Source organism: Artibeus jamaicensis, unplaced genomic scaffold, assembly GCF_021234435.1.
Source record: "Artibeus jamaicensis isolate MK-2021 breed Jamaican fruit bat unplaced genomic scaffold, CSHL_Jam_final contig_700, whole genome shotgun sequence".
NCBI lineage: Eukaryota > Metazoa > Chordata > Mammalia > Chiroptera > Phyllostomidae > Artibeus > Artibeus jamaicensis.
In genome coordinates, this window is record NW_026521930.1 from 7,793,475 (window position 1) to 7,813,268 (window position 19,794).

At 52.4% G+C, this 19,794-nt stretch overlaps 1 protein-coding gene across 2 annotated transcripts in view; it reads left to right on the forward strand.

The window, feature by feature from the left end:
* The window catches only part of GTF3C1 (general transcription factor IIIC subunit 1), a 72,631-nt gene that overhangs the window by 21,122 nt on the left and 31,715 nt on the right, over positions 1-19,794 (forward strand). For both annotated transcript variants that reach the window (XM_037140016.2, XM_037140017.2), the window contains exons 7-14: positions 6,550-6,708; positions 8,405-8,520; positions 9,534-9,849; positions 10,438-10,652; positions 13,370-13,506; positions 14,560-14,713; positions 17,202-17,305; positions 18,134-18,318. In XM_037140016.2, the coding sequence (XP_036995911.2) occupies positions 6,550-6,708; positions 8,405-8,520; positions 9,534-9,849; positions 10,438-10,652; positions 13,370-13,506; positions 14,560-14,713; positions 17,202-17,305; positions 18,134-18,318 (1,386 nt within the window). The remainder of the gene's footprint in view (positions 1-6,549; positions 6,709-8,404; positions 8,521-9,533; positions 9,850-10,437; positions 10,653-13,369; positions 13,507-14,559; positions 14,714-17,201; positions 17,306-18,133; positions 18,319-19,794) is intronic.

Consider the following 19,794-nt stretch of genomic DNA (forward strand, 5'->3'; position numbering starts at 1 on the left):
TTTGTCTACTTTCCTTGGAATATACAAGACCTAAATAATAAACAAAGATGATGTATTACTTCATGTAAGTTGACAGGTGCACCTGGGTGTGTAAGTTGTCTCTAAAAGCCCATAAACAGAGAGCTTAGATTTAGGCATACTTCAGACGCATTACAGAAAGCTACAGTGATCTATCTGTTTTGCAAAAAGCAAGAAAAAAACCAAAATACCCAAGAACACCTTGGTAATGAAAACTGTCAAGCTGAACTGATCTGTTTTGCAAATCTACATCATTTTCTTCAAGTATTTACCAGTTGTTCAGTGTGTATTAAATTATGCTGAGAAAAGGAGAAAGGAGAGATAGGAGTTAACCTTGAACCCCTCAGAGAAGGATCAGGAGCAGCTGAGTGGAGCTTCTGTGGCTGGTGCCTGAGGCAGTGATTTGAACAGGTTTCCCGGTTCAGTGACAAGGCAGTGAGCTTTGCAGAGGGTGGGGGAGGGTTCCTTCATGTTGCAGACTCTTCCCACAGCTGTTACCCCAAGATTCACCCATAAAAATGAAAATCAAGTTCAACAAGTTTTGTCAAAAAGAAGATGAATATACAAAAATCAGTATATCATAATCAATATACTATACTTGTAAATGAACAACCCAAAAATGAAATTAAGAAAACAGTAAGCATCAAAAAGAATAAAATACTTAAGAGTAAGTTTAGCCCTGTCTGCTGTGGCTCAGTGGATTGAGCACCACCAGCCTGCAAACCTAAGGGTCACCAGTTCAATTCCCAGTCAGGGCACAGGCCTGGGTTGCAGGCCAGGTCCCTGTAGAGGCCATGGGAGAAGCAACCACACACTGATGTTTCTCTCTCTCGTTCTCCCCCCTTCCCTTTTCTCAAAATAAAGAAATCTTTTTTTAGATGGCTATTTCTTTAAAAAGAAGAATAAATTTAACAAAGGAAGTTGTTAAACATTGTTGATACCAATTTAAGCTCTAGATGAATAGGAAAGCATCTCATGTTCATGGATTGAAAGACTTAACACGGGGATGGCAGTGCTGCCCAAACTGACCTTCAAATTCAGTTTGAAGGTCAGACAGGATTCGTGACTCCTGTCTGAATCCTGGCTGACCTCTCTGTAGAAATTGAAAAGCTAATTTTACAATTCATGTGTACTTGCAAGGGATGTAGAAAACTAACACAGTTCTGAGAAAGAAGAATCAAGTAGGAAGACCCACACTTCCCAATTTCAAAACTTAGCAACAGTCAAAGACAGCGTAGCACTGACACAAGGACGGACGTGTGATCGATGGAGTAGGACTGAGGGTCCAGAAATGAACCCACATGTTTGTGATCGCCGATTTGCAACAGAAGTGCCGAGACCACTCAGTGGAGAAAAGCCACCATACAGGCCGTTACCGTACGATTCCGCGTACAGGAGAGACCAGCACAGGGAACGGAGAAGTAGGTTGGCGAGGGCTGAGGGCACAGAGCGGTGATGGCTGAAGGGCTTGAGGTGGCGCAGGTGTCCTGAGCTGTGAACATACCAAATAACTGTTGACCTGTGCACTCTAAATGGGTGAATCGTATGGTATGTGAATTATACCTCAGTAAAGCTATTAAAATTAAAAAATAAAAAGCCAAGAAATATGTAACAGCAGGGTACAGCAAATTAAGTTAAGATCATTAAAATGACAAAAGAGGATATTTAAATTATTATAAAGTATACAAGCTAAGAAAAAAATGAGCCCTATTAAGAAGTATTAAAATGCAATAAAATAAATATAAGTAAATGTTCAAAAGAGCTTTGAAACCAGGAATTTAAAAGAATGAAAATTAGAAACAAAAGGATAAAGAATGAACATAAACCTAGAAAGAATGCCAGGAAAGTTTAAAGCCTAGAATGTTAATGGTGCTGGGGGGAAACAGTTAAGACGGCATGAAATCTATCGCTTTTCAGATAGAAGTGATAACGTTGAAGGGTAATGGCTAAAAAATTAGTAATCACAGTCATTAACAATTAAGATAAATAATATAATAACAAAATAATAAGATGAAAACCCATCGCTTTGCCAAATAGGCCTGTCTCTCCCACCCCTGGATCCCTGCTGGTGTCCTTCCTCTTGCCTGGAATGCCTGTCCTCTTCTGCCTGGACGGTTCCTGCCTACCCTTTAGTACCCCGCCCAGATGTCGCCGGCTCTCCGCCGTCCCAGCCAGCCGCCTCCTGCCTGTTTGTCATTCAGAGGCTCTGTGCACGCTGGCGGCACAGCCCCAGCACCCTGTCACCCAGCTGTTTTGCATGATCAGCACTTCACGCGGGTGCCGTTCAGTCCTTACCCCAGGTTGGTCCACACGTGCTGTTAGGGTTACCCCCGTTCTATAGATGGAGCGGCCTAAGGCTCAGAAGGGTTGGCAGCTTAGCCAGGATAGAGCAAGAAGTCAGCCCAGGCTTGTGTGAAGCCCAGACGCCACCCTGCTGCTCTCCCCAGCCCGTCTCAGATGTGAGGGACCCTTAGGGTCCGGGACCCTGTCTTGTTTACCTTTATGTGTTTCGGGCCCAGCACGGCGTAAATGCTATGAAACTGAATTAAAGGCCCCAAACAAACTGCTGGCTGTGTTTTCCAAGGTTGTAGTAATTATAATAACAATGGTAAAAGCTGTAGCAAGTACTGCTCACTGAGCATTACTTGTAGGCTGGGCAATGTCCTGAGTACTCTGAGATACCCTTCTTGTCCCCACTTTAAAGCTGAGTGCCCTGCGGCACAGACGGGGCACTCCACTGGGCCATGAGTATACACGGCTGGTCAGTGGCAGAGGCAGGCCCACAGCAGACAGACTGACTCCAGCACCCAGACTCTTCATCTGTTACATCGTCCTGGAGTGGCGGCTCCAGCACCTCCTCCATCATTCCGGGTGCTCCCTGAACTGCGTGCTTCCAGCCCCTGGTCAGGCCTCTGCACTTACCCATGGCAGGCACCTCCTCAGGCCGTGCCCTTGGCTTGCTCATCACCCCAGTTCAGGGGTGTGCGTGTGTGTTGGTGGGGCATGAGGGGAGTACCGTAGAATTTCATGACAGCCACCCGGCTCACCAGTAAGGACGTCCCCTGGGCCCGTGACCCTCAGGAGGAAGCCTGTCCTGTTGCTCCTGGTTCACATCTTGCTTTTGTCCTTTCTCAGGGCAGTCACAGTGTGCATACCATTCTGCTGGGGGCCTGCTGGCCTTGGATAGTGAGGTTCGCTGGACTAATTCGTGTAGCGCCCCTGGCACAGGGCCACCACAGCAAGTGCCGGGCGTTAGGGCTGAATGGCTGCTGTGTGCCGGTCCGTACAGGAGATGTCTGGGTTCATCCTGGCACTCACCTGTGGAGCAGAGAACACGGCCATCTCATTTCACTGCGTGGAAAACGAATCTGTGCCAAGTCATTTCCCCAGAGGCACAGAAATGAGAGGTTGTAGAGCTGAGACTGACCCATCCTCCTGATCCCCAAGCCCACTTATGCCCACAGTCTGATGGTCCGCCCATCCGGCTGTCGGCAGAGGGGGCAGCTGTGCCATTGGGAGGAGGCTGACGGGCCCACGTCTGTGCCGCCAGAGCTGAGAGGCAGGAACAGTCCCTCCCAGGTGCTGCGCGGAGCGGAGGTTTCGAAGGCCGGAAGAGTGTTTCCTTTGCTGCCCTTCGAGTCCATGAATGTGTAACAACATTTCTCTTCTTCTACTTGTGTTTATTTGGAGGGCTGTTCTGTATATCTTCTTGGCTAATGAGCCCCTTAAGGAAGTTAAAATGGAGTCGAAGGAAAAACGCTGGGCTGCTGCTGCGCGTGGCAGTCTACTCCGCGCATCACGTCACCACTCACACAGAAGCCAGTGCGCCTGGCCTTGGGTCACCACTGTTCTCAGTCACATGTCATCCCAGGGTTGGGCCCTGGGCTCCCAGGCAGACTGCCTGGTAAAACCCAGCTCCTCTCTTGCTATTGAGTGGGAATTGGGGCAGATTACTCAGCTGCTCATGTTCTCTACGTGTGATTGGGGTTGCAGCACCTGCCTCTAGGGCTGTAGTGAGGACTAGCTCGTGTGACACAGGAGGAGTGCTGAGACCAGCGCCCGGAGGCGGCGCACACTCGGAGTGGTAGAGTTGTAGTATTAGGAACAGTGGACTGCCCTCTGAGCACCATCACAGCAGCCAGGTGACAGAGGACGTGGGCTGGGGGGAGACCCAGTGGGGAACAGCCCAGTGGACGGTGTTTTGTGTGTGTGTTGGCCAGCAGGTGCCTCTGTCCCAAGGGTAGACCCAATCCCAATCACCTGAGCCTTGAATACTCGTAGTTGTCACCCATACAGGTGGGCCCGAGAGTCCCCACATCCGTGTTTTCCCTACTGGTTGCTTAAGGCTCCCATCCTGGGAGAGAGAAATGAAGGGAGAAAGCAGGTACCTGGAGCCAAGGTCAAAGCCGCAGGGAGCAGAACCTGGGAGGACCTGGCAGACATGGAGGGCTCTGGGGCTTGAGGAGGCCTGCACCATGGTATGGCTTCATGTTTTACTACTAAAAAGTCCCGAACTGGGGGATTTTCTGTCACTTTGAGGAATGGAGGGGAGTCAGCACTGAGCTGGTGCGTGAGCACTGTCGAGGCCGTCCTCATTCCTCCTGACTGCTCCCTGCAGGCCCTCCTGGAGGGTTCTGGTGGGTCAGCCTCAGCGGACCTTACTGTGAGGGTAATATGGATGAGTTTGGGCCCTGAGTTGCTTTCTTATGTATGAACTTCACCTGTAAGCCACATTCTCTGTCACCCGAGGCTCCCCTGTGGTGCGGGTGCGTGGGCCTGAGCTGGCTCAGGCGGCCATCTCAGTCTGGTGCTCTGGTGTAGGCGTCTCACGCCCGCAGGAAGGCCCTCGCCGGCACAGCGCCTGCGCAGGAGGTGGCTGCAGACCAGCTCCATTGCCGCCCATCTTTGCGGTGGCACTGAGGGTTCTGCCCCTCGGTGCAACCCTCTGCCCCTCGGTGGGCTGATGGAGAAGCCACCTGTGTCCCTGCTGTAACGATCACTACAGACTGAGTGACTCACAACAGCAGCGACTTATTATTTTTCAATTCTGGAGGTCAGAAGTCTAAAATGGGTCCCCCTAGGCCAAAAATCAAGCTGTCAGCAGGGCAGTGTTGCTTCTGGAATCCATTCCCTGGCCTTTTCCAGTTTCTAGAAGTTACCCACATTCCCAAGTGCAGGGTCCCTTCCTTCTCCCTCATAGCCAGTAAGCAGCATCTCCAGCCCTCACTCTTGTCCTCCCGCCTCCCTTATGGGCCTCTGTGATGTAACATCGGGCCCCTCAGGCAACCCACCACCACCACCACCACAAAAGCCTTGATCACGCCTGCAGAGTCCCTTCACCACAGAAGACAACATGTTCAGAGGTTCGAGGAGTCAGGGCGTGGACACCCCTGACGGGCATGAGCGTGCCTCCGCACTGCCACACGTCACAGAGCGCCACAGTGCAGAGTCCTCTCCTCCGTGCTGGAGGCCTGCAGTGCTCCCTGAGCAACTTTGCCCCGTCACTTGGAAGCTGCTAGATGCTTGCGTGAGCCAGCCGACCCCTCTGTACCTCAGTTTCTTCATCTGTAAAGCACCTTCTCGGTTGTCAGGATCCAGTGAGTTAGCATATGTGAAGGGCCAAGGCATCTTTGCTTTCCCTACACCTTCCTCTCGTCCTAGCCATCGGCACACGCTGTCATTGTCCCCACTTTGTGCCTTTGGACGTTGAGTGTAGGTGCAGTGTGATGGTTTAGAGGCAGCCCAGTGTGGGGTGGATTCTCCCAGTACCTCCACTTTCTCATCGTCATTTTGTATTATTCACAAAAGCCAGTGCTGCACAGAGTGCTGTTGGGCCTGTGACGGTGGCAGCTTCCGCCTCTCCGAGCTGTCTTCTTGGACCAAATTTTCACTCGGAATCACTGTGTTAAAGGCCTCCCCAAAATGGCTCAGTTGCAGGGCTGTGCAACCCGCAGCCCAGGATGGCTACGAACAGGGCCAAATACAAAATTGAAAGTTTACTTAAAACCTTTTTATGCTCATCAGTTTTCTAGTGTTTGTGTATTTAATGTGTGGCCCAAGACAATTCTTACAATGTGATCGGAGACGCAAAAAGGTTGGGCCCCCTGGAGGTTGTAGAACTCGAACTCTGCCGCCACGGTTGATCGGCAGTGGGCATCGGCTTGGTCCGGAAAAGACGGTGTTCATCCTTCCAGCGGTACTGTTTGCACACCCCTGCGTGCCGAGCACCGCCCCGGGAGCCGGGGAGGTGACGTGAAAGACGGGCACGGAGCTTCTCTCCGGGAGGAGGCTGCCATTTACTCAGTGGGACTAACAGGCACTTCGTGACTCCTTCCATCTGCACTTCTTTGTTCACAATTGTGTTAAAAGCAAAAAGCACTTTTACGGAGTGAATTTTCAGGCCTTGTACCCAGGACATGCAGTTCCAGAAGTTCGCTGTCTGTGTTCCGTGTGGCCTTTCTCTGTCTCTGCTGAAGCCGCCTCCCCGCACAGTGCTGCTCACTGACCGCCGGAACTCACTTGTGCCCCCAGGGACCGACGTCATGGTGCGCTGCCTCAAGCTGCTGAAGGAGTTTAAACGGAAGGTCGAAGACCAGGATGACGACGATGACGAGGAGGTCATCTCCAAGGCGGTGCCCCCGGTGGACATCGTCTATGAGCGGGACATGCTCACGCAGACGTATGAACTCAGTAGGTTCCGTACTCACCTGCTTGCATGCAGCTCCTGAGTGTTTGAGGGGAGAAGTGTTTGGTCCGTGTGTCCAAGAAGAGTGTGCTCTTGAGAGAATGGGACACAGTGGGAAGCACCGCGGTTCCCTTGAAGGATGTAGGCTTTGGGGTCAGATTTGAGTTTGAATTCTTGCTCTGCCCCTTGTTAGCTCTATGACCTTTTTAGAAGATTTTTTTTTATTTTTATTTTCAGAGAGAAGGGAAGGGAGGCAGAAAGAGGTGGAAAGAAACATCAATGTGCAAGAACTGTATCAATCAGTTGCCTCTTGCACACCCCCAACTGGGGACCTGCCCTGCAATGCAGGCATGTGCCTTAATAGGGAATCGAACTGACGACCTTTCGGTTCTCAGGCCAGCACTCTGTCCACTGAGCCACACGGCCAGGGCTGGCTTCATGACTTCAGCAAGTCTCCAAGCCACCATAGCATGTAATGAGGACTAAATGAGGAATAGGTTAAAAACATTTGTTGTAGTGCCTAGTATATAGAAAGCACTAAAAAATTAGCTATAGCCACTGAAGGCTGAGAATTCCAGTGATAAAGGGGGAAATCTGCCTCCCCTCACTCCTCGGCTTTCCTCTAGATCCCCTGCAGCCTGCGTAGCACAGCAGTGACCCAGCACAGAAGGTGTGGCTGTAGGTCCCCGTGGGGAACAGGGACAGGTGAGGTGGCAGCGGGAGGGCTGGTTCAGCTGGCAGGTGCAGACACACTGGCAGCGCAGCACGGCTTGTTTGGAGGCCGCTGGGCCACGTCGGCCTCGCTCAGGGTGGGCTCCTCAGAACGGAGTTTGGGAGAAGCCGGCCTGGACCCTTTCGTCCCCATGATTAGTGTGTTACTAGTTCAGTATGGGAAACACCACATTCTCACCGCCTCTTTTCTTCCTGATGTTTATTTTGGCATATGCACAATACAGCAAAGCCTCCTCTTTCCAGATTGGTTTGACCTGGCCTCCTCAAGTGTACGATGAATCAGGAAATGAAGAGAAAGATATTTCTGAGCAAACAGCTTTGCCAGAAAGTCTGCCCTGCAGTTCGTGTATTTTAGTGGAGGGACTACCCTGGAGTTCCCAGTCTCCAGTCCAGTAAATTCAGAAGGGCTTCTTAGAGGGAGAGGGACAGTACCAGCCCTGGGCAGTGACCGTGTAGCGGGGCAGGAGCCGATGACTAGACGGAGCAAGTGCTGAAGCACAGTCCTCTGCTGGCCGTTTGGATGGGGCCAGATGTTATCTCCCTCACGGTCCCTGCCGGCCGACAGCTGTGTCCGGGCAGTACAAAACTCGGTGTCCATAATGCCTCTGAGTCTGCTGAGAAAGGGACAATTTTAAAGTTCTTAATTAAAAATTATTTTGATGTGTTTTAAAAGAGTTCATTTTATTTATCTGAAAAAGCCCATTCATGTGAAAGAAAAGAGCTAACTTCCCGCTGTGGGAACTTACTAGGTCGCTGTTGATTACTTGACATTTGGATGGTAAGCACTTAAAAACGGGCTCTTAGTGGTGAGCCCGGCTTCACCACTAAGAACGGGTTCTTGAGAGAGGAGAGAGGAGTCATTTGTTGTATTCTGTTTGTTGGTTTCACTGCACTGAAATGTCTGCTTTTAAAAGGCGGGTGGGAACTGACTTTGCAGAGGTTGGGGTTTGAGTGTATTGTTTCACACAGTTGAGCGCAGAGGCACGAAAGGAATTTCCCAGGCTGAAATCCGAGTGGCCATGAACGTGGGAAAGCTGGAAGCAAGAATGCTGTGTCGCCTTCTTCAAAGATTCAAAGTTGTCAAGGTAACGTCATGAGTCCTCTGTGCGGGCTGAGTGTGCACACGGTGTGGGTGTGCAGGGGAGTCTCGGCGGGTCGCCACACGAGACGGGCTGCCGTCTCTGTCAAGGAGGCAAGTGGCCGCTGGGGCCGAAAGTGGGCAGGAAGTGTGGCAGCACGGGGAGCCCCCGCCGGGTGGGGGCCCACCGCACGGCCAGCGTCCGACTGCCCCTTCAGACAGAGCGGGTGCTCCAGGGCTCCGCTGGCCCCGCCTGGCCCTCCCTCTTTTGTATGTTACTTGCCTGGCTCCCGGGGACATGGAGCAGGTGAACTGTGCATGTCAGGTGTTCTTGCAGAACTCAGACCCGCTTTCTCAGCCCATATGCTTCTCTCTTCTTGTGAATTTTTTTGCCCATTGCTGGAAGGCGGTATTAGAGTCAAGGTACTGATTGCAGTGTAGGGGGCGTGTGGTTTATATGTAAAAGGTGTTACTTTTTCTGCCGGTAAGGGCCCTGGGAAGGCCCCTCTTCCCTGTCCTAGAGTACAGAGTGAGTGTGGGTTGGTGATAGCTTTGTCATCAGTCCCACGGCAGTGGCTGAATCAGGAGCTGGGGACATCCAGGCCCCGACCGGCCAGTCTGTGATAGCAGTTCTAAACCATCAAATTTTGCACAGCAAACACTCGCTACTTACTAACCTTTCCTTTGGGACTTAGTTCTGAGCCAGGCATTGGGGGCACATGGAAAACCAAGTTAGGGCTCTGCCCTCAAGGAGCTCACAGTCTGGTAGAGCAGACGCGCATTCAGGGATGCGACGGGGAAAACGTCCTCCGACAGGCCTGCGGAGGCAGGACCTGAGGGGCAGCACGCCAGGCGGGCTGAGGGAGGGCCACTGGGGCCTGACTCGGGGCCCGGGCGGGGCGACGGGGCAACGCAGGTGAATGCAGCAGTGACAGGAAACCGACACTGCAGCCTGCGGGTCCCTTGAGTGCCTGTGTCTCACCTCCTTTGAGTGTAATTAAATACATCTCATCTTCCCAGGGGTTCATGGAAGACGAAGGGCGGCAGCGGACCACCAAGTACATCTCCTGCGTGTTTGCGGAGGAGAGCGACCTGAGCCGGCAGTATGAGAGAGAAAAGGCCCGGAGTGAGCTGCTCACCACAGTGAGCTTGGCCTCGGTGCCGGAGGAGTCCCTGCAGCCTGAAGGAGAGGACACTCTGCTCTCTGAGTGGGACAGCGAGGAGGAGGGTGGCGGCAGCAGCAGCAGAAGGAGAGGCAAAGGATCACAGGGGGACCCAAAACCCTCCTCGAGCATCGGTCTCGGGACACAGGCTCATCACTCCATCCCCACCAAGGGTACGGCGCTCTCGGCGCGGGCGCTCTCGGGTGGAACAGGAGAGGGGGCAGGGCAGGTGCCCTCCGGCAGAGCCGCTGCCAGTCCACCTGCCAGTCCACCTTGCTCGGGGTTTCTGCAGAAAGCCCATTCAGTTCAGCAGACACCAGAGAATGTCCTTGGTGCCATCCCCATTTGGGACCTGTTGGGGTCACATCACGGTTGTAGAGGAGACGGTCATGTGGTGTGACTCCTGGCTCCTCGGCAGGTGCTTTGTTTGTTTTGTTCTGTTTTGACTGCTGAAGGGAATGCCACAAGCTTCCTCTGCCCCTTCCCTCCAACAACCTGAGAATCCCGCAGGTTTTTAGTTTAGTTATAGCAGATGCGTTTGTTTAATGTGTGGAGGGTAGTGCTGATGACAGATTCGCAAATCTGGTAACCAGCTCGGGGGCACTGATCTGTTCACTTGGTCCACTGCCCTCGCCTTTAAACTGAGTGCATGGACTCTTGGCCCGTGTGGGTCTGCTTAGCTGTCGGGCATAAAATGCCCCTCTTGCTCCCCCCGTGATGTGCCCACAGTTCATTCCTTCTGCGTCTGCCCTCCACTGCAGGTGGCTGGAAAGTAAACCTACACCCGTTAAAGAAGCAGCCGTCCTCCTCCTCAGGAGCCGCGGAGGACAGAGCCTGCCGGGGCTCTGTCGGTGGAGGCAGAGCCCTGGACACCAGCAGCTCCTCGGACCCCAGCGTGTCCTTCGGGTCCCACCGAGTGGAGAATAATAGTGGTGACATAGCTGTGATCGAAGAGGTCAGGCTTGAGAACCCAAAGGTACGCGAGCACCCGCGGTGAGAGTGCGTTTTCTGTAGGAAGCAGCCTGCGGCGGGCGGACATCAGCCTCACCAGTTCCGTGCTTAAAAATCACCACGACAAGGTCAAGAAGCATCAGGAGCTTGGCGCTTGGCGCGCGCCAGGCAGCGGGCAGGCACTGGGGGGAACGTGGCGCTCATCCGCACACCACCTGTGCACAGCCTTGCCCCACCTACCACAGACCCCTGCACTATTATCTAGAGTTTTTAAATTTCCAGCAACGTGCTCTTTTTGCTTAAATTTGTTTGGGAGGGAAAATTTTTATGACCAGTGTAGATCAGTGGTTCTCACTTTGGCCCATTTTGCCCGCCAGGGAATATTTGGCAGTCTGGGGATATTTTTTAATTGTCACCATTTGGGGGGGGGAGGGTTCTCCTGGCATCCGTGGAGGCCAGGGTGTCCTTACCTATCCCAGAATGTGCAGGACAGCCCACAGCAGAGCATCACCCAGCCCAAAATGTCAGCAGTGCCAGGGGTGAGAAACTGCGTTAGGTGAAAAGCCAATATCGGTTACATAAAAAGAGGCAAACCGTAAAATAGATGTAATGAAAATAAAAATACATGGCACATTCGGGCCAGAGACTATTGTACATCAGAGGGATAAAGGCAAAATTGAATCAACCCGATGCTTTTTCATCAACATGATGAGGCAGATTAAAAGACAGTCGAGCCTTGGCTGGCGTAGCTCAGTGGATTGAGCACAGGCCTGCGAACCAAAGCACCACCGGTTTGATTCCTAGTCAGGGCACATGCCTGGGTTGCAGGCTATGGTCCCCAGTATGGGGTGTGCTAGAAACAATCATACATTGCTGTTTCACTCCCTCTCTTTCTCCCTCCCCCATCTCTCTAAAAATAAATAAAATCTTAAAAAAAAAAAAAAAAAAGACAGGGACCCCTTTCTCATATGAATTCCTTTCCTGTCCTTTGTCACTGGAAAGTGCCTCAGATGTTGGTGGTACCTCCCGCACTTCAGAAACAGAGTCAGAGGAGGAGGCCCCAGCAGAGAACAGGCCTGTGACCAGGGTGGCTTTGGATGCTGTCGCTGCTGTCTTGCTCAGGCTTCACAACAGCCCTGCAGATGAATGTCAGCTCTGGTCCGGGAGGAGGGAGGGTGGGAGCTCTGGGGAGCGAGTGAGGCGCCTGCTCGGTTTATAACACCGCGAGGACTAGAACCCACGTGTGTGGAGTTCCCACCCGCCTCCCTGGCCTCTCCCTTTCCAAATGGAGGCCTGTGCTAGTACTATCCCCACAGCAGAAGGGGTGGGGTATGGGTTGGGAAAGGTTTTCTGTGGATTTTGCTAAATGCCACAGCTCCCGCTGTCAAGTCCTGATTGGTGCTGTCTCTCACCGAAGAACCTCGGCTTGCATGCAGGCAGATCTCAGCAGGTTCCCAAGGGTTCACCTGCCTTCTGCCCCTCCTCCTCCCCCCACCTTCCTCATATCTCCCTGCAGATCCCAGAACTCCTGTTGTTTGCTTCCTAGCTCAGCTTTCTCTTCCTCTTAGAAATTTGTTCCCAAAGTAATGGCAGTCTCGTCCTTTTTACACTTGCTGATACTCAGGGGTGTGAACGATGTTACCCACAGGTCCCTTGGCAAAGCACGTTTTCACTTTGCTCTCTAGCAGCGCAGTGAAAGTGGCCACATTTACTCACGTGCTTCTCCTCCAAACGTTTGCTCTGAAATGCAAGAGAGACCACAGGTCTTTCTGCCTCTCTTGTGCCCCTTCTTGAACCTTTGAATCTGTCGCCCCTCGAACCCGGCAGCCTCCGTTGCGACACTGACGCTGAGCGAGCTCCCGCTTTCCTGAAAGCACCGCCCCATTGGAGGAGGGCATCCAGCGAAACGGGCCGGGCTGCTCTGTGGCGCCGATCTGTGCCAGGTGTTTGCAAGGAACGCATTAGCGTTGGGATTTCCTTTCATGTCAGGTGCACACATCAGTACATGTTTGATCTGAGAGCTGATGGAACAAGTTCATTTAGGCTCCTACAGACAGACAGGAGCCATGAAGAAAGAAGTGAGCATTTTAGCAGAGATAAGAGGGAAAACTCTGGTCTTTCTTCTCCCTTCATTTTTCCTTTGCCAATCATCCTAATTTGCCTAGGGCCGCCTGTTCTGAACTCAGAAGCCTGCCTCTGCACCTGCCTTTTTTTCCCAGAGAGGCTTCCCATGACTTCCTGGATTTGGGGGTCAGAAGCCCATGAAGCACACATAACTCGTCCGGGACGGTGACTTGGCCTCACTGAGCCCTGGTTTCCTCTTCTGTAAAATGGGAACTGTGATGAGGTGTTGAGAGCTTTTGATGAAGAAGCCCCGTAACAGAGTGGCTGGCATGGAGCCATGCTCAGTGTGTCAGTTTCCTGGGGAAGAACCAAGAGAAAACTAAGTGAATGCTTTCAGCTGCTTTAGGAGGCGCTGAAGTACATGCCTCTAATTCCCGTTCTGAGACCAGCTGATCTTCATCAATTCCAAGATCATCTGCTGGCAGATGTCTTTGTCCTTTCAAAGCACTGAAACAGTGGGGTGGTGGAATCCTGTCAGGGAAACAGACCTCTTGGCTTCTTTCTAGAAACGTAGGCACTGAAATTCCTTAAAGAGGGAAGGTACACTGCGGGGGTGCTACCTGGCCCCTAAGCTGTGCTGAGCCCGTTGTGTTCTTGTGCTTTTGGTCCCTGTCCTAGGAGAGCAGCAGTTCGCAGAAGACTGGAAGGCACGGCATAGGCCCAGAAAAACCCCACAAAACTTACCGACTACTGAAACGCAGGAATATGATCATAGAGGCCGTCACCAACCTCCGCCTGATTGAGAGCTTGTTCACGTAAGGAGCAGTCTCTCTCTCTTGCACTTAGAATAAATGTCATGCCAATTAGTCATCACAGTGCAGAAATGACCGAGAACTATCTGAATCTCCCTTGCCCTGTGTAGATTTCATAGCATCCCTTTGTCATAGAAAAGATTTAGAGCTTATTCTTGTGACTTGACAAGTGTAGATACTGAGTTTCAGTACCGTAGACAGGAAGAGGTGATTGAGCAAGAAATAGAAGTCCTGGGGAAAGTGCATGTGACTTTCTCCTTCCTTGGAAATTTTGTGGCAGCAAGAGAGCAAGAAGAAACTTAGGCAGGTAATAGCATCTCCTAAAATCCTACATGAAAGCAAAAATTAAAGACACAAGTGGAGCTTCTGTGTGGGGGTCCCCCTGCACTCCGGTTTGGTCCTTCAGACCCACTGTCACCACCACCTCTTAGGCAGCATCTCCATGGCTTCTGGGGCACCCAGCATGAAAGTCACTTGAGCCACGGACGTGACTTCCTTCTCTAAGTAGGCAAAGGGGAGACCGACTGCAGATGCCACTGCTGAGCTCCTCTCTTCCGTGCAGCGAGGGGTTTGGCTCCATGTCCCTGATGTGCCTACTCTCCCTGCTGTTCCAGCAGTGATGTAGAAACATCCCCACATGACTCAGTAAGACCTAGAGAGGGGGGGGTGTGAGGAGAGGAATGGAAAAGAGCTCCAGACCTGAGGGTGTCGGCAGTGGGGAACGGGGGCATTCCTCACCAGTGTTCGGTTGGCATGGAGACAGGTAGCCCTCGCAGCTCTTCGTTTCCCTGCCATCGTGGCCACAGACCACGTGATCTGTGGAGTTCCTGGTGAAGAGACAGAATGTGAAACTGCTGCAGATGGTTGGCTAACTGTTTATCTCAAAGAGAGATTATCTTACCATCTCAGGAACTCAACCTTTCAGTGGTGAAACCCCCTTTAATTATTCCCTAGTTTCTGCTACTTGCCATTAGGCACGTGTCTCCGTTGCCTGGGCTGGGAAAGGCCTCCATGTTGAGATTGGAAATATTAACTCCTTATTTTGTAATGTCTCAGGATTCAGAAAATGATCATGGATCAGGAGAAGCAAGAAGGCGTGTCCACCAAGTGCTGTAAGAAGTCCATTGTCCGCCTGGTGCGGAACCTGTCTGAGGAAGGTCTCTTAAGATTGTATCGGACCACGGTTATTCAGGATGGCATCAAGAAGAAGGTAACCGCAGGCTCTCCCGATGCCCCTAGAGCCAGCTGGGTGCTGCTGGAAGTTTTCTGGTCTAGCTTCTCATATCCTTGCTATGTCTCAGCCATTCCTTTGTTGTCAGTAATTTCCCATTATGCCTTCTGATTTGGGGGTACACGGATCACCCCAACTTTCTGTGGAAGCTGGAAACAGAAAAGAGGAAATATTGTGCTGGAGCTTGGAGCAGCGTGTACAGCCCAAGGCCAGCCCGGCCCGGCAGCCAGTCTTGGAAGGGAGGAGGGGACGTGAGGCACACTGACATCCAGCAGAGCAGCGTTCAGGAGGCGGCCAGTTCAGACTGAACAGCAAGGACGTTTTCCACAGAGGTCCACGGAAACATGCCCCAGACCACGGCTGCAACTTGGTCAGCCGTGGGGCACAACATACCCCTTCTGTGTCAGTTTATCTGTTTCTGTGAAATTTTAAGTTTGGGGCCGTTCCCATAGCAACTGTAGCTCAGTGACTTTGAACATACTGTAAGGCATAAAGCCTTTAGGGTCAGAAACTGTGAAAGCCAAACCAGGTGCTGGAACCAGAGGGAGCCGTGCCCTGGGGACAGTCACTTCCAGTGCCTGGTCTTTTTTTGATTGCACTTTAAATCTCTGCCTTAAGAGAGCTGTGCTTTGATGTTTTGCTTTCTTAATAACCTGGCAAGGTCATTTCTGTTTTTCACTTTATCTTATTTATTGAGACATTTGAAATTTGAAAAACATAAAGCAGTACAAAAAAATGACTTTAAGGAACACATTTCCTGCCATTCCCAGTTGGCAGCACTCATCAGTTTTAGATCTGCGGCAAGTCCCCTTGACCTTGCTCCTCTCCCATCCCCGACCACCCTGCCACTCATCCCTTTGAGCAGTGCCAGGAGCCCCCTGTGCTGACATCTCTCATTGCAGGACCCCAGCCCGTCAGCCACAACACCCCTGATTTCTGTCAATCTTCACAGAGCAGGCCTTTTAGACAGGCAGCTCTCTCAGGGCAGAAGTTGAGGGCAAAAAAACCTCCCCTCATCTAAGAGCGGAGAGGGGCAGACTGGCAAAAGTATCCCCAACGGTGTCCCCAGCGCCTGCTTGGCCCTGTGTCCACCAGGCAGCAACGGAAGGAGTGGGCGAGGGTGGAGGTGGGCAGCAGGTACCATGGGTACAGGCTGAGCATCACAAAACCTCAAAGATGAAGGTACCCCATCCTAGGGGCTTTTTACCACAAGTACCACTCCAGCGGTACCACCAAACGGTGCCCTATTTCTCCAGCCAAAAAGGATTGCAGTGTCGTACGCTTGCCTCCAGGGTGAGCTTAAGTGTCTCAGCAGCACTTTCTCTGGCACCTAGAGCACGGCCGCCCCAGGCGGCCTCCTGGTCTCCGGGGGCCACGTGGACCGGAGTTGCTGTGCCCTAGGATCAGCCTTCGCCTTGGCTTCTGCATCCAGCTGCCTGCCCACTGGGCCTTTGGGAAGTTGGCTGGGCCATTTGGCGGTGGAAAGTGGGAAAACAGGAAGGGCTTTGTATTTACTTCATGCTTTTAAATTCTCTGGGTATTGCCTAACTGAATTTCATTTGAGCCTCACAAAACCGCAGAAAAGTTGGCAGGGCATGAGGAAGGGGTTGCCATTTCACACATGAGGCGCTGAGCAGACTGAGCCACGTCAGCCTTTTAAGTCCCCATCTTTCCAGCGTTGCTGCCTGTTCCCTGGGACTGAACCTCTTTCAGGCCATTTTTGTCATGAAGCCTCCTGGCCAGAGTTAGCCATTTAGAACACCTTACCTTGCTCTCTCTTGCCAATGACAGAGACAAAAAAGAAGCCTGGCTGTCCACGCCCCCAGGCCATTGTGCCTGCCATCGACCGCACAGCTGTCACCCACACCCTCTGCCCCCGACTCCACGCTGCTTCCATTCGTCACCTGTTATCCCTCATGAGGTGACAACCGCTCTAACTCAGTTCCATACCTCAGAAAAGGCAGAACAACAAAAGCAGTTCTAAATCCTTTGCTGGTCGGTTTAGAGGTGCGCCTGGCAGGAGTCCCTGGACGGCACTCAGCGAGGGGAGATTAATGGAATTGGTTTACCCTCTCCAGATGGAAGCCCTCAGGATTCACGAGTAACTGTGGGAAGTTGTCAGACAGCAGAAGTGGGGCCTTGGGAGCAGCTCCCCGGGTAGATGGGAGAGCAGCGGGCCCCGACCCCCAGTGAGAGCACCACGGGGAAGGCCGCCCTGTCTCTAGGCCGGAACTCCTCGCCCGAGCAGAGGTGCACGTTACTGGTGCTGGTGGCAAAACTTCATCGCTTGGTCACCTGAGGAATTTGACAGTGGCAAACTGTGCAGCGATGCGCTTTGCTTCAGTCCCTGGCCTCTTTCGGAAATGTTAATGAAAGCAGGTGTGGCCAGCGCTCCACCGGGAGCCGAGTTGTGGAGCTGTCTCCCTCTGCTCCCTGCCCTTCGGGGCGCTCTGCCCTCTCGCTGCAGGTGGACCTGGTGGTGCACCCGTCCATGGACCAGAACGACCCGCTGGTGCGAAGTGCCATCGAGCAGGTCCGCTTCCGGATCTCCAATTCAAGCACAGCAAACAGGCAAGTGGCGGCAGCGTGGGAGTTCACAGCGAAGCTGCCAGGGTCTGTGTCTTCGTTCCGGAAGCCATTTTCCCAAAAGCCCTTGGTTTATTCCTGTGTGAGAGCAGTGAATTCACTGGGTTAGGGTTTGTGGTTCATGACCCCCTAGCCTGTCAAGGATTCATTTCTGGATTCTTTAAGAAAGAAGAAAATCCTCACATTCTTAATTCTATTCTAATTGTGGACAGACCACTCCAAATCACAGGCTCTGTGATGTGCGAAACTCGTTCAGTCTCATGATGGCTCAGAACTATTCTAGTTGCTTTTCTGAGGTCTTCTCTAATTTTGCCCATAAACCATCTAATGGACTGAGAGAAAACTCAGGGATGAGAGACACTTCTTAGCCAGGTTTAAACCACAGGTTGCCCGCTGGCGAGCAGAGGCCCAGCTCCGGCTTGCAGACGCTGGTTCGCACGGCTCGTACTCACTGGCCATGTGCACTGTCAATAAGATGCCAGTCCACCTCCTATCAGATTCCTGATTTCTGGCATTTCTGAAAGTGTCGGAGGGCCTAGTGTATATCAGGCTCCGTTTCTCACAAGGTAGCAGCTGCCCCACAGGTGGGGGTGCGCTCCACAGGTGTGTACCACACCACAGTCCTCTCCATTCCCAAATGTCTAGTGACCTGACACATTTTATTCATCTGGGTCATCTGCCTGCCCTCTATGGGCAGTTGACTTTGAAACCTCAGGATCAAATAGCTTCATCCGATTTATGAGGACAGACCCTGTCCCTTCTCTTCACCCTTGATTTTCTCCACATAACATTGGTCTTGTACTCGGCCCGCAGGGTTAAAGGGCCCCAGCTTCCAGCGCCTCAAGGGGAGGCTGAAGAAGAAAGTCAAGTGAAAGAGGACCCGAGTGGATCAGGAGACGCACAGCCAAATGCTTCCTCTAAACCAGAAAGTGGACGGGCGAAAAAAACGGATGAGAAAATGGGCATAACCCAGCTTAAAAACTATAACCCTGTTGTAGGTAAAAAGCACCTCTTGTGAATGTCTGACTGTGTTTCTTTTTTTGGTTGTGTTTCATTTGTTGTCCGCGTGGTGCCATTGGTCAGCCAGCACTCTACATCGGAGCCCTGGGCTGCACCCTGAGAATGAGGCCTGAGCCTCTGACGGGCCTGGCGGCCGGCTCCACGCCTTCCGCTGACAGCAGTTCCCTGCCTAAAGCAGGACGGGGTTGATTCTTGCCCCGTGCGCCTCACAAGGCTATTGCAAGACTCATGCAATTATGCTAGATCCCTACATGAGGAATTGTTCACAGAGATTAACTTCTTATGCTCACTGTCCTTGGGCTGGAATATTCTGTAAATCACAGACAGTTTACACCTCTCCTGGCCCCATAAGCCTGCTAGTAGTTACAGCCCTTGGCAAGCTTGAGCAAGTTTGAGACTCCCAGAGCCAGGCCTCTGACAGAGCTGCCTCCTCCTGCACCCCCCACGGGGATGTGACTCCTGCTCTAACGTAAATGTGCGGGTCACGTGCGGTGGCAGGGCTTTCTAACCGAAGGCATCACTTCTCTCCTAGTCATAGATGGGTGTTGGTGGGGAGGGCAAAGGTGACTTACCAGGGCACAGACCTCTATCAGGCAGAAAAATGTGCTGGTAGGGGACATAGCAAGCTCAGGGGCCCCAGACGGGAGAGTCCTCTGTGTGGCCTCTCTTCCCGGAGGCTCCAGTCACACGAGCTCAGCCTTTACTCCCAGGACACAGTCTCCCGGTTAGCGAGTCCAGACCAAAGGAGAGCGCGCGTGTGTGTGTGTGCAGCCGAGCAACACAGGCACTTGGGCAGATGAAAGGCCCCAAGTGCCGTTCCCCCGATGGGCCAGGCATGATGGGGGCGGAGGGGCCTCTGGTCACTTGTCCTGGCTGCCCTGTCCCTGTGTCTTCCTTGACTCTCACTTGTTCTCTCATTGGGGAAAGTCAAGGGACGCTTTATTTGTATCAACTTTGAAATAATCTACTTTAAAAGAACCTAGATTTTGGAGTATTCTGCACCACCCGCTTCAAGACAGGAGTTCTGTGTGGAGGTCTGTCAGGCCCCCCGTGGTGCCCCCTGGATCATCCCCTGTGCTCTCCTCCTTTGCTCCACCCTGTCACTCCATCTCCCGGCCCTTCCCGGAATGCGTCAGGCACACACCCACCCCAGGCACCTGGCATGTGCCTGGGTTGCACAGCCCAAGGTCTCCGCGTGGCCCACCCAGTCACTGACTTGCGGACTTCACTCAAGACCTCTCCCCAGTGAGGCCTTTCCCGGCCTCTGTAGAATTACAGCCCTCCTTGCTGTCCCTTCCTTGCTCTGTTTCCTGGGCCATCTGCTTCCACCTGGTGTATTACTTTAGGTATTTTGGTATTGTCTGCCCTTCCCCACTAGAAAGTAACTCCCCTAACTGTAGGACCATTTGCCGTCTCCCTGGCCCCTGAGACATAGTGGCACACAGTAGTTTTAT